The 14,380-nt window shown below is 39.4% G+C and overlaps 1 protein-coding gene across 1 annotated transcript in view; it reads left to right on the top strand.

Annotated features, from left to right (window-relative positions):
- The first annotated feature begins 2,458 nt into the window (after positions 1–2,458).
- The window catches only part of Mgam (maltase-glucoamylase), a 253,858-nt gene continuing 241,936 nt past the window's right edge, over positions 2,459–14,380 (top strand). The window contains exons 1-2 of the mRNA XM_052721491.1: positions 2,459–2,582; positions 4,302–4,423. Coding sequence (XP_052577451.1) covers positions 2,459–2,582; positions 4,302–4,423 — 246 coding nt within the window. The remainder of the gene's footprint in view (positions 2,583–4,301; positions 4,424–14,380) is intronic.

A 14,380-nucleotide genomic window follows, 5' to 3' on the forward strand; every position in this document is an offset into this window, starting at 1 on the left:
ATCACAGCTGTAAGCAGTCACCAAAGAGAAAGAGCCTTGGTCACTGGGAATGTCATTCTAATATCCCTTCTCCTACAGTGAACATATGATCACCTTTTGCCTTATTAGTTAATTTAATTATAGCAAGCATGAAATATTATTAACTTTTGTGGAATTTTACAAGAAAGACAACTATTAAGGAATTCCGTAGAAAGCTTTTGCTAACGTGAGATATTGTAGATAGTAGCTGGGAACAGTAGAGATAGGGCACTTCATTGTAGAAAACCACAAGGTGGTCCTTGTCAGCTCTGCTTCCTTTTGTAAAGTAAGAGTCAATTACACTCACTGTGCTCTCTCACCAGTATATGAGAAGTAAATCTTCTTGTCATCTAATCTCTGAGCAAAGAACTGAGTAATTCTGACGGAGGAGAGGGTATATGAGTGCACACTGATAAGTAGAGTAGAGAATGACAACACAGGAACTAAATTTCTGTTATATATCAAGGTCGGAGGGAAAAAGGTAGGACATACTCTCTTTGAGTAAATAGCGCATAGTTTATAAGCCGGCCAGAAAAGTAGTGGGAGGGGTGAGGAGGAGGAAGGTGGCTTTGAGTGAGCAAGACCGATGCTCATGTGTCCTCTTTACTGTGTGTGTGGGTCTCAGACCATAAGGCCATAAAACAGAAGACAAGAAGGTCACATCAGAGCATGCTGATAAGAATAGGACTTCATAATGTGCAACAGTGCTTCCTTCACCCAAATCCCTCATGACAATCAATTCCTCAAAGATGCCATCTCTTATTACCACCACATTGGATGTTAGGTTGCATCATAGGATTTCAGAAGGATGTATAGATAGTCAAATCATAGCAAGAAGTAAATGTGTAATTTCTGTATTTTTAAAATAAAATTTCCTGGAGCTGGAGATATGGCTCAGCAGTTAAGAGCAATTGTTGTTCTTACAGAGAACCTGGGTTAGATTCCCAGCACCCATTTGGTGGCTTACAAGCAATTATCTGTAACTCTAGTTCTAGGGGATCTGCAACTCTTTTCTGACTTTTCCACGTACCAGGCACACACATGGTGCACATACATGCATGCAAGCAAAACATAGAAAATAAAATAAATAAATAATAAAATAAAATAAAATAGCAAATCCTCAAGGACCCATTGGATGACCCCTTAGAAAGTGACCGCTACCTAAGCTGATGCATGGAGCACTAGAATTCTAAATTCTTAAGTTTGAATTCCATCAGCTCTCATCTTCACTATTGTTCCTAATATTACACCCATTAGAAAGAATAGAGGCTACTCGTTGATATGTAAGTACAGACCACGGTAGAGAAAGTGCAAGAGGAACCAGGGATGTCATATTGTGCCAGAGAGGAAGAATACTACAAAAGATTCTTAGGGTTATACCAGGTTAAAGAGGCCCCCTTCTGGACAAAGATGGGAAGACATGAGAATTAATGTTATCAATGGATTTGTAAGCATTAAGTGTGTTGAAATCCACCAACTTATGAAAATGATTAGAAATATTAAATTCAGTCTCCTTTGAAAGATACTAGGGAAACAAATATTTTGACAAGCAGCAAATAAAGGAGTTAAACACTGAACTCATCATCCCTTTGGGAACCGCATGCTTCTGAAGCAAGGAGTAGATAAAGTAACGTTTCTGTCTATAGAAATATTTCTTCTAACAAAAGACTAAAGAATCACAGTACCCCACTTTGTAATTCCTAATGGGATAACACATCTTGGAAATTCCATGTGGCTGCTCATACCACAAGAAAGAAAACAGGATTTTATGTTTCCTGATGAAGATGCTTTGCCATCTACGCTCCTTTGCTGCTAAAACCATCAAAAATAAATCTGAGAAAATTTTGGATCCTATTAATTAACCTTAAATATAAGATAAACATGCTAGCTTGATGAGAATGCAGTTAATGACATCCAAGCTATGTGGAATGTCTATGGAATGGGCCCTTTTGATTAAAAGTGACTGAGATATAAACTAATGACAAGATATACATCCTACTTTCATCTTCGTGAGACCCAACGTTTATAAAAATTTGTTTAAAAAATTACAAAAGTCATTTGAAAAGTTTATAAACGGCGAATTTCAGCATTAGTTAGGCATTTGGTAACGATAAGGAACTGCTGTAAAAATATATAGGTGCCATAATAGTGTTTTTGCTAGTTGTTTTGTAAAGTTTCTTGTGTTTTGAAAATAAATTGTAATATTTTCAGATTAAGATGGATGAAGTTTGAGATTGGCCTCATAACAATGCAGGATCAGGGCAACAACTGACCAGGAATGATGGCAAAATGAAATTGGTCAGGAACTGTTTTTGTTTTTTTTTTTTCCTGAAAATTTAGGTGGTGGAAGGTTTTATATACATTTGAGCTTTGGGATTAAAAATGTACTAGCTAACAATTAAACACATTTTAAATTCAAAACTTCCCTCTCTCTTTTCAGATGGCGAGACCGAGGTTAAAAAAGTTCAGCAAGTTGGAGCTGATTCTCATTGTCCTGCTGCTTGTGTTGTTCATTGTCGCTGTGGTTCTGATCGTGCTCTTAGCCACTTCCACACAATCAAATGGTAACGAGTGACCCCCAGTCTCTCCCCTATCAGAGCAAACTCACCACGGACGGTAGAGAAGTCACACTTTTATATGGCTTCGTGTATGTAAGAATGTGGATGTGAATGCGTGCAGACTGTACGTATCTTACTGAATATCTACAAATCATGGCAGGTCAATAGATAGTAGGTTTAAATTCTGAAACCTCCATTTCCACATTTAACTAGTGCACTGGATCCAGCTCTACACTTGACTTAACATTTGTATTAGCTGAATATAATAAAATGATTATAATTCTGTTAATATTGATATTGGACAACATGCTATGTAAAAGGAAATAATGTGCATATAATTTGCTATATATCAATTCAACTATTTAAGGCCCAAAATTGGTTCTTAAAAACCTACTCATGTTATTTTTATCAAAAGTTTTTTGAGCTGATATATCTCAAAAGATCGGCTAAGGTGTGCTGAATGATCCAGACTTTCCTATCTACCTCACACAGGAATCACTTCTGTGGGAACCAGGCAGCGAAGGGCCAGCTTGTGATGGCAGCCAAACCAGTTTTTGTCCATTTTACTCAATCCCCAGCTACATCAATTTTTTCTTTTTCAGAAAGTAAGATTAGACTCTTAAAGGTCATTTAACTTTTAAAGTTCCATGATCCTGAAGGGGAAGCTAAAGCCTTATGCAGAAGCCTGTCCAAACACAATTTGTTTAACACATCGGTTTTTTTGAACTGGAACCCCAGTGCAAAGAAAAACAACTAGAAATAGCATTTTCTTGTTATAATGTCATTGTTTATTAAGATAGCACTGTAAATAAAGCTTCTTCCCTATGTCAGAGTGCAGTAAGAATGCCCTTTCTGTTTTACTGATCTTTATATTAGAAATCAAAGTTTTGAGCCCTGGGGTAGTTTCTAGACTTGTGGATTCCTTTAAGTGTTTTGTCACTTGGGAGTTTATAATTACAAAAGAATGCCACCACTCAGAGGTGTTCTAAGGGACTAGGGATTGCTCCAGAAAACAGAACTGAAGTTGCTGTGCTTAAGACAGCATGTTTACTGTACTTTTCTGTGTATAGCTCTGTAGGGATCGGCAGACTCTTCTATAAGGGCCAGAGAATTAGTACCCCCCCGAACGATGGTTCAGTAGCAAAAGGTACTTGCTGCCAAACCTGATGATCTGAGAGCAATCTCTGGAACTCACATGATGGAAAGAGAGAACTGACTCATTTGGGCTGTCCTTTGACCTTCACTCAGTCTTTAGACTGACTGACTCATACGGTTTCTGTTATCATGTGTACTATTACCATCGCAGCACGAAGTAGCTATCAATAAATGAGCATATTTGTGTTCCCGAGATACTTCATTTACAGAGGCAGGTTTTTGACCTAATTTGACCGACAGGATATGGTTTACTGACGTAGCCTAAAATCAAGTTGGTGTCCAGTTTTACAACCTTCTAACGACTGAGGACTTTCTCTTGTATGTACCATGTTTCAGGGGAACTCCAGCAAAGAAGGAGATGATGTTGGTATGCACAGAGATAAATACAGTTAGCAAGAACAAAATAAGGTGTTATAAAGTAAAAATGAAGAACTTTAAGCACATGGAACTAGAGCTCAGTCAGTAGAGGAATTAACAGGGTTGGAACTGCTGAGAAACCTGGTCCTCTTGAATGCCTGTGGTCATAATTCTAACCATTTTATGTCTACTTTTGTAATATGACAATCCTAGATCCTGACACAACTGCCACTCCCGATCCTACAACCACAAGAACCACTCTTAACCCGCCCAGTTGCCCAGTGCTAAGTGAACTGGAACGGATAAGTTGCATCCCTGACAAGTTACCTGATAAGGTTTGTGCTGTGTGTCTTGTTTTCACCTAAGAATTCACAACACACTGCAGTTTCTTCTCTTCCTTTCCTCTCATTCCTTCTCTTTGTTCGCCTCCTTCTCTTTCTCCTCCTCCTTTCTCTCCTCCTCTTCTTCCTCTTGTTTTCTTCTTTCCCATTTCACGAAAGCTGTGTGTATGGCGGTATTAGTAGCTCACATAAATCAAACTGCATCCATGTTTGTATGGTCATGTAGCTTCAAGGAAAGAAGAGCTAGAATACACCCTTGGGTTTGCCAGGCTCAGCAAGTTGTATCAGAATTTCAGGTAAACAATGGCCATGTTTTTAGGGTAAGTATGTTCCATGTAAGGTTTTAGACTTAGTGAAAGTGTGTTTATCTTTTTTCACGTGGCTCCTCCTGATGGCAGTCCTCAACTCTTTCACTGCCTCTCTTCGTGCCAGCATTCTGTCATCTCAAAAGGTTATCTAGGAACTACAATAAAAAAGTCGTGCATGTGCACACAGCATGATTTAACGTAAGGACAAAGTCTCAAGAGTTGAACTTTGGAAGGAAGAAGGTAATTGATGTCAGAGTAAAGAGAGATTGCGAGGACATGGCACTTTAGTCCAGCATTTCTATATCATTAGCTTATGCACATCTGAGAGTATCATGATAATAAATAAAAATGACCTGCCATTTACATTTTGAGAATCAGAATGCTATCTAAATGAAAACAGAGTCCAGCCTTCTGAGTGAAGTCCACTCAAGTGCAACAACACATTAGCATCAAACGCACAGTGGATGCTTGTGGCACGTGTTTCTTGGACACATGTAGCAGCTACTCTGTTCTCCCAGTCCTGGAGTGATCTGTGATGTTCTAGAAAGTCACTGCCTCCAATCCTGGGCCATAGTGGATTACTGTTAATGAGAGGATGGGGTGCAATAGAGGTGGGCAGGTCATGGGAGAGAGAGGCATCCCAACTGTCCCTTTGCTTATCTCAGGCAGTAGGCAAAAGTAAATAAGTAAAAACATGAAGGTACCTGAGAAATGAAATCTCAACAAGAAATCATTCATGTCCAAATACCCTTATGTGTGGTGTTTTATGGCCTGACATTTGATAGATATTTATCCCCCCTTTCCACGAGCTCTTTATTGTTACATAGACTGTGTAAACAGGAACATGGCTGGGATCTGTTGGTGGAGAGGCAAGGAGATCAGCATGATAGAATGCTGGAAGAGAATATGAGAAAAAGAGAAGAGGAGGTCTTGGACGAAATAGCAGAACTCAGAAGTCAGAAGGGAAAGGTGTTTGAGTGTGATATGTTATAGCTAGCAACAGCCACTGGGGCTGAGGAAAGGTAGATAAAGATAATAGGGACAAAAAAGGGAAGGAGAGAATGAGAGACTCAGAGAAAGGTAAAAGAACACAGAAGGGAGAATGAAAGGAAAGCACCTTGGGTATGGGTGAAACTAAAGATAAGTGAGAAAGTCATCAAAGCTGCACTGAGTGGGGTGGGGGGCTAGGTCGTTGAGCTGAACCATTCTGAATAGTGCAGAGAGGGGAAGAGTGTCTGGGAAGTCTGCTAAGACTCTAAGGTACATCGGATGACTCCTGAGGACTGTCTGTCTGTGCTTTATTGTGGAATGGACAGCTATGGTCTAGATGTGTTTTACCGATGCAACATATTTTTTTTTTTTTTTTTTTTTTGCACTGGGTTTGTAGAAAGTTGATTCAAATCAAAGAATTTGTTAGTGTCACCTTATTCTAGGAAATGAATTACTAGGCAGCTCCCAGAAGCAGGCCATTTCTTAACTATGCTATCCTTACAGTATTTCATCTTGTTACAGGATATTGCTGAACTTCAAATGTCATCACTGCCACAGGAATGTTTGCGTACTGCTGTTTTAATACACTATTATAATTCTTTCCAGTCAAGGTGTGGTTCAGAAAGGGAGCTATTAGATTTTCTAACATGATGCACCCATCCGAATAACCATGTGATCTTTATGTTCATCTATTGTCTTGCTTCTCTTTTGCCCAGTTGGAGGGAAATACTGCCATTTTAAATTGTCTGTTTTCTCATAGGAGAGGTATCTAAGCTTATGTGTTACAGTTGCTATGTGACCTGTACACTGTATGTTGATCTAGTGGTCTAGGTTACTGCTGAGGGGCTGAATGTATGGATGATTTATGTGTTGTGTATGTTAAAAGGTTGTATAGAGGTGGGTAGGATGGGGTGATGAACCCAGAAGACAGACTAAGTGGAAGGTTGCATTGCTGAGGCTATTGCTGTTTATTTTTTCCCTCCCATCTCCTCTGTCTTAGGATAACAAGAAAACTGACAATATAAATGTCTTTGAAGGTGACTTTGGTTGTAGATACAATTATTTCTTGTTATTTCTAAAAATGTGTTCCTAAGATTTATTTTATGTGTATAGTGCACAGATGTGTGTGCATCATGTGCATGCCTGATGCCCTGAGAGGTCCTAAGACAGTGTTAGAGCCCCTGGAACTGGTGTTGAAGATGGTTGTTAGCTGTCATGTGGGTGCTGGGGACTGAGAAACTGGGTCCTCTGCAAAAGCACAAGTGTGTTAACCACTCAGACATCTCCCCAGCCCCTTATTTCTTACTAGTTATTTAATCTTATTGTTATTTATTATTATTATTATTATTATTATTATTATTATTATTAATTGTTTTGGTTTTTTTTGAGACAGGGTTTGTCTGTGTAGGCCTAGCTGTCCTGGAGCTAGCTTTGTAGGCTAGGTTGGCCTCGAACTCACAGAGATCTACCTACCTCTGCCTCCTGAGTGCTGGGATTAAGGTGTGCACTACCACACCAGGTCTTGTTTCTTGCTCTTAGTGGGGGTGGTGGTGGTGGGTATCTGTGTCTAGGATTGGAGACAACTCTGAGTCCGGTTAGGAGAATTTTTAAAATTTGTTTTGTTTTTTACTTCTTATTGATTTTGTTACATGAATACACATGTATACAATATATACCTATTTTACAATTTATTTTTGAAGAGATTAGGCTCTTAGATTCTTTTTTTAAAAAGTTATTTATTCTTTGAGAATTTCATAATGTATTCTTTTCCCTACAGTTTAACTTATTTTTTTGGTTAGAATATTTTTTATTGAAAGTAAGTTTTTTAATATGGTATATTCTGATTATAGCTTACTCTCCCCCAATTCCTCCCAGATTCTCCACACTTTCCTACCAACACAAATCCACATAATTTCTTTCTCTATCTTATTATGATATAAACAGGCATCTAAAAATAATAAAATAAAATGAAAAAAAATAAGAGCAAAGAAACAGAATAGGACAAAACAAACAAATAAACAAACAACAAAGGAGGAAAGAAAAGCTTAAAAACACATGTAGATACAGAGACATACACATTCACCTACATAGAAATCTCATAAAAGCACTAAACTAGAAACCGTAACATATATGCAAGGAAAAAAGCTCCCCCCTCCCCAAAGCATTTTGAGACAAAGAATCTCTAAAATGCCACTGAGTTCTTTTTGTGTTGGCCATCTATTGCTGGGAATGGAGCCTTGCCCTTAAGAGTAGTTTGTATAAACAGTGAAACTCCATTGGAGAAAACTAATTTTTCATTTGTGAGTGGTTATCAACTGGAAACAGCTCTGAGTTGGGGATGGGGTATGTGTCCACTTCCCCTCTCAACAGTGGGACCCTATCAGGTCTAGACCTGTGCAGGCCCTGGGCATGCTGCCACAGTCGCTGTGAGTTCATAGCTGCATTGGTCCTGCTGTGTTTAGAAGGCCTTGTTTTCTTGGTGTTGTGCATTCCCTCTGGCTCTTACGCTCTTTCTGCTTCCTCTTCCTCAGGTTTCCCTGAGCTGTGAGGGGAGGGAATTGATGGGGGCATCGCAATGAGGACTGAGTGTTCCAAGGTCTCTCATTCTCTGAACCTTGTCCAGCTGTGGGTCTCTGCATTTATTCCCATCTACTGAAGGAGGAAGCTTCTCGGATGATGGCTGAGCAAGACACTGATCTATGAGATTAGGAGAATGTCATGATGGCTAATTCCTTTATGGCTACATTCCTTTAGCACTGTATTTCTATTCCCAGCATCACTGCTAGACCTCCATCACTCCAGGGACCTCCTTGAATCTCTTCTGAATGCATTTTCTCCTCTTAGTCTGCTTACACACGCACTAAAACTGCTCCCTGCACATACCCAACACTGTTACTTTTATCAGTTCAATCTGTGTATGAGGTCAAGTTCAAATATTTTGTTCTATTATTGCAGACTGTTTAACTCTCTTATACCTTTGTAATCCATGTGCAGATTTAAGAGACAGCCATTGACATGGATTTCCATCATTTAAGATTACTTCTATCTATCTATCTATCTATCTATCTATCTATCTATCTATCTATCTATCTATTTACTCATTTATTTATTTATTTTTACTGCAGGTTTATTTATTTATTTTATGTGTGTATGTGTTTGTGTGTTGATGTGCTTCTGTGTACATGTGGAGGTCAGAGGACAGCTTGTGAGAGTTTGTTCTCTCCTCCCAACATGTGGGTCCTAGGACTGAACTCAGGTTTTCAGGCTTGGCCACAGCTCTTTTAGCTGTTGAGCTACTCAGGAGTGTGCCTTAAAAACAATTCATTGTGTGCTCCCTCTCAATTTCATTCTGTGATTTAAAGTGTTTTTTTTTTCTCCACATGTTTTGATTCTTCTTTCTTGGGTATGTGCCATATCTGGCCTGTGATATCTTCCTTGTGGACTGCAGGCTTCGTATCAGCTGGGAGGCTGTACCCCCAGGACTGAACTCTTTAGCCAGGGCTGAACTGCAGATCAGATTTAACAGGCAGCCGTTGACATGGATTTCAAGTCCATCATTATAAGGCAGAGCACCATTCCCCTCCTTCTTGATGCAGCTTTTCCCCCTCAGTTCCAGATTTTATTTATGGCAGGGAACAGAAATGTTTAGCTCAAGTCCAGATATTTAGCTCAGGGAAAATATATTAAGTAATAACTTTAAACACTTTAATTTTTCAGGGTTAGAGTTCTTGTGATTATATGGGAGAACAAATTTCCATACTTAGCACAAGCTTCCATACTCTAAATTACTATGAGAGATGTTTAATCTGAATGCAGTTGACATGGATTTTCCATAAGCAGCAATGATAATCCCTATATATTAGAAAGGCTAACTTTTAATATTCAGAAGTGTTGTTATATTTTATAGAATACACACTTTGCAAGTTACTTATCAATTCTGAATTTGGCTTATGACATCCTTTTCCACATTCCAGTTTCTTATCAATGTATTTAAGTGATCATGTTTTATGACTTACCAACAAAGATAGCATGATTTGCTGATATAATTACGAGCCTCCGCCTAAAAATTACTCTGGATTTACACAACATCAGCTCATAGCCATTAGTTGTTTCTAGGAAGAGCAGTGAGCTACAAAGTCCCAGAAATCAACCTGAGTTTGGACCATGTTCAGACGTGGGGCATAAGCACATCAGAGAAACGGAGCTCTTGCCTGGGTTCTCAGCCTGATTCTGCTTTGAGGAACTCTGACTGGACAGAACTAGAGTGCTGTCACATTTCTTTGCCTGCTGTTTCAAATCCTTATCAGCCAGGGAGACAATGTGTATTCAGATAAACATATTAATTAAGCAGTGATTATTAGACACCATTAAATTGTGATTATGAATACTTTAAAGATGTATTCTCTAACCTTTGGGAATTTCATACATGTATAATTTGATCATATTTACTTCCCCCTCCAACTATTTTCAGATGTCCCCATGTTCCCCCCACTTCCCTCTATTGATTAAAAACTTTAAAATTATAATCTCAAAGGTCATGGGAAATATCTCTGAAAATACCCTGTAGTCTGATTTGGAGACTTGAAAGTCTGGATAATGACATGGCAGAGAAGGTATATTTCTATAAAATTCTGCTATCAGATCTTACCTCGGCCATGTTAGCTTTTAAAACCTTACTCAAGATGCACATGTTGAATAATGCATAAAATAGTCTATGGTCAATATATTTCCATCACTCAAGATTACATCTATTTATTTACTTATTTATTCATTCATTTATTTATTTATTTATTTATTATTTTTTTTAATTTATTTTAATTTATTTTGCAATACAATTCAGTTCTACATATCGGTCACGGATTCCCTTGTTCTCCCCCCTCCCGTCCCCCTCACCTTCCCCCCAACGCCCCCCCCCCCCATTCCCATCTCCTCCAGGGCAAAGCCTTCCCCACAGACTGAGGTCAACCTGGTAGACTCAGTCCAGGTAGGTCTAGTCCCCTCCTCCCAGGCCGAGCCAAACAATCCTGCATAGGCCCCAGGTTTCAAACAGCCAACTCATGCAATGAGCTCAAGATCTGGTCCCACTGCCTGGATGCCTCCCAAACAGATCAAGCCAATCAACTGTCTCACCCATTCGGAGGGCCTGATCCAGTGTGGACCCCTCAGCCATTGGTTCATAGTTCATGTGTTTCCATTCATTTGGCTATTTGTCCCTGTGCTTTATCCAACCTTGGTCTCAACAATTCTCGCTCATATAAACCCTCCTCATTCTCGTTAATTGGACTCCCAGAGATCCACCCAGGGCCTAGTCATGGATCTCTGCATCCAGATCCCTCAGTAGTTGGATGAGGTTTCTAGCACAACAATTAGGGTGTTTGGCCATCCCATCACCAGAGTAGGTCAGTTCGGGCTGTCTCTCGACCATTGCCGGCAGTCTGTTGTGTGGGTATCTTTGTGGATTTCTGTGGGCCTCTCTAGCACTTTGCTTCTTCCTATTCTCATGTGGTCTTCATTTACCATGGTCTCCTATTCCTTGTTCTCCCTCTCTGTTGTTGATCCAGCTGGGATCTCCCGCTCCCCCAAGCTCTCTTTCCCTCGACCCTCGCCTTTCATTACCCCCACTCATGTCCAGGCTGTTCATGTAGATCTCATTCCATTTCTCTGTCATTGGGCGATCCCTGTGTCTTTCTTGGGGTCCTGTTTTCCGGGTAGCCTCCCTGGTGATGTGAGTAGCAGACAATTCATCCTTGTTTCATGTCTAGTATCCTGCTATGAGTGAGTACATACCATGTTTGTCTTTCTGAGTCTGGGTTACCTCACTCAGGATGATTTTTTCTAGATCCATCCATTTGTCTGCAAACCTCATGATGCCATTGTTTTTTTTCTGCTGAGTAGTATTCCATTGTGTATATGTACCACATTTTGTTTATCCATTCTTCAGTTGAAGGGCATCTGGGTTGTTTCCATGTTCTGGCTATTACAAACAATGCTGATATGAACATAGCTGAACAAGTGCTCTTATGGTGTGGTTGAGCATTTCTTGGGTATATGCCCAAGAGTGGTATAGCTGGATCTTGGGGGAGATTGATTCCCAATTTTCTAAGAAAGCGCCATATTGATTTCCAAAGTGGTTGTACAAGCTTGCATTCCCACCAGCAGTGGAGGAGAGTTCCCCTAGCTCCACATCCTCTCCAGCATAAGGTGTCTTCAGTGTTTTTGATCTTAGCCATTCTGACAGGCGTAAGGTGGTATCTCAGAGTTGTTTTGATTTGCATTTCCCTGATGATTAGGGATGATGAGCAATTCCTTAAATGTCTTTCGGCCATTTGAGTTTCCTCTGTTGAGAATTCTCTGTTTAGTTCTATAGCCCATTTCTTAATTGGACTGTTGGGCATTTTGATGTCTAATTTCTTGAGTTCCTTATATATTCTGGATATCAGTCCTCTGTCAGATGTGGGGTTGGTGAAGATCTTTTCCCATTCTGTAGGCTGTCGCTTTGCCTTGTTGACCGTATCCTTTGCTCTACAAAAGCTTCTCAGTTTCAAAAGGTCCCATTGATTGATTGTTTCTCTCAGAGTCTGTGCTACTGGTGTTCTATTTAGGAAGTAGTCTCCAATGCCAATGCGTTCAAGACTACTTCCTACTTTCTCTTCTAGCAGGTTCAGAGTAGCTGGATTTATGTTGAGGTCCTTGATCCACTTGGACTTAAGTTTTGTGCACGGTGATAGATATGGATCTATTTGCAGCCTTCTACATGTTGATATCCAGTTTTGCCAGCACCATTTGTTGAAGATGCTTTCTTTTTTCCATTGTGCACTTTTGGCTTCTTTGTCAAAAATTATATGTTCATAGGTGTGCGGATTAATGTCAGGGTCTTCAATTCGATTCCATTGGTCCACATGTCGGTTTCTATGCCAGTACCAAGCTGTTTTTATTACTGTAGCTCTATAGTAGAGCTTGAAGTCAGGGATCGTGATGCCTCCAGAAGTTGTGTTATTGTACAGGATTCCTTTGGCTATCCTGGGTTTTTTGTTTTTCCATATGAATTTGAGTATTATTCTTTCCAGGTCTGTGAAGAATTGTGTTGGTATTTTGATGGGGATTGCATTGAATCTGTAGATTGCTTTTGGTAAGATTGCCATTTTTACTATGTTAGTCCTGCCTATCCATGAGCATGGGAGATCTTTCCATTTTCTGACATCTTCTTCAATTTCTTTTTTCAGGGACTTAAAGTTCTTGTCATATAGGTCCTTCACTTGCTTGGTTAGTGTTACCCCAAGGCATTTTATGTCATTTGTGGCTATAGTAAAGGGTGATGTATCTCTGATTTCCTTCTCCACTTCTTTGTCCATTGTATATAGGAGGGCTACTGATTTTTTTGAGTTGATCTTGTATCCTGCTATGTTGCTGAAGGTGTTTATAAGCTGTATCAGTTCCTTGGTGGAATCTTTGGGGTCGCTCAAGTATACTATCATGTCATCTGCAAATAGGGAAAGCTTGACTTCTTCCTTTCCAATTTGTATCCCCTTAATCTCCTTATGTTGTCTTATTGCTCTGGCTAGAACTTCAAGTACTATATTGAATAAGTATGGGGAGAGTGGACAGCCTTGCCTCGTTCCTGATTTTAGTGGAATTGCTTTGAGTTTCTCTCCATTTAATTTGATGTTGGCTGTTGGCTTGCTGTAAATTGCCTTTATTATGTTTAGGTATGTTCCCTGTATTCCTGATCGCTCTAATACCTTTATCATGAAGGGGTGTTGGATTTTGTCAAATGCCTTTTCTGCATCCAGTGAGATGATCATATGGCTTTTTTCTTTGAGTTTGTTTATATGGTGTATTATATTGACGGACTTTCGTATGTTGAACCACCCTTGCATCCCTGGAATGAATCCTACTTGATCATGGTGGATAATTGTTTTGATGTGTTCTTGGAGTCTGTTTGCCAGTATTTTATTGAGTATTTTTGCATCAATGTTCATGAGGGAGATTGGTCTGTAGTTCTCTTTCTTTGTTGTATCCTTGTTTGGTTTAGGAATTAGGGTAATTGTAGCCTCGTAGAAGGAGTTTGGTAATGTTCCTTCTGTTTCTATTGTGTGGAACAATTTAGAGAGTATTGGTATTAACTCTTCTTTGAAGATCTGGTAGAATTCTGCGCTGAAACCATCTGGTCCTGGGCTTTTTTTGGTTGGGAGACTTTTAATGACTGTTTCTATTTCATTAGGGGTTATTGGACTATTTAAATAGTTTATCTGGTCTTGATTTAACTTAGGTATGTGGTACCTATCCAGAAAGTTATCCATTTCTTTTAGGTTTTCCAGTTTTGTCGAATAGAGGTTTTTGAAGTATGACCTGATGATTCTCTGGATTTCCTCAATGTCTGTTGTTATGTCCCCCTTTTCATTTCTGATTTTGTTGATTTGGATGCTCTCTCTCTGTCTTTTGGTTAGTTTGGATAAGGGCTTGTCTATCTTGTTGATTTTCTCAAAGAACCAACTCTTTGTTTCATTAATTTTTTGTATTGTTCTCTTTGTTTCTATTTTATTGATTTCAGCTCTCACTTTGATAATTTCCTGGCGTCTATTTTTCCTGGGAGACTGTGCTTCTTCTTGTTCTAGAGCTTTCAGGTATGCTGTTAAGTCTCTAGTGTGAGATT

Source organism: Peromyscus californicus, unplaced genomic scaffold (assembly GCF_007827085.1).
Source record: "Peromyscus californicus insignis strain IS unplaced genomic scaffold, ASM782708v3 Scaffold_6__1_contigs__length_162567912, whole genome shotgun sequence".
NCBI lineage: Eukaryota > Metazoa > Chordata > Mammalia > Rodentia > Cricetidae > Peromyscus > Peromyscus californicus.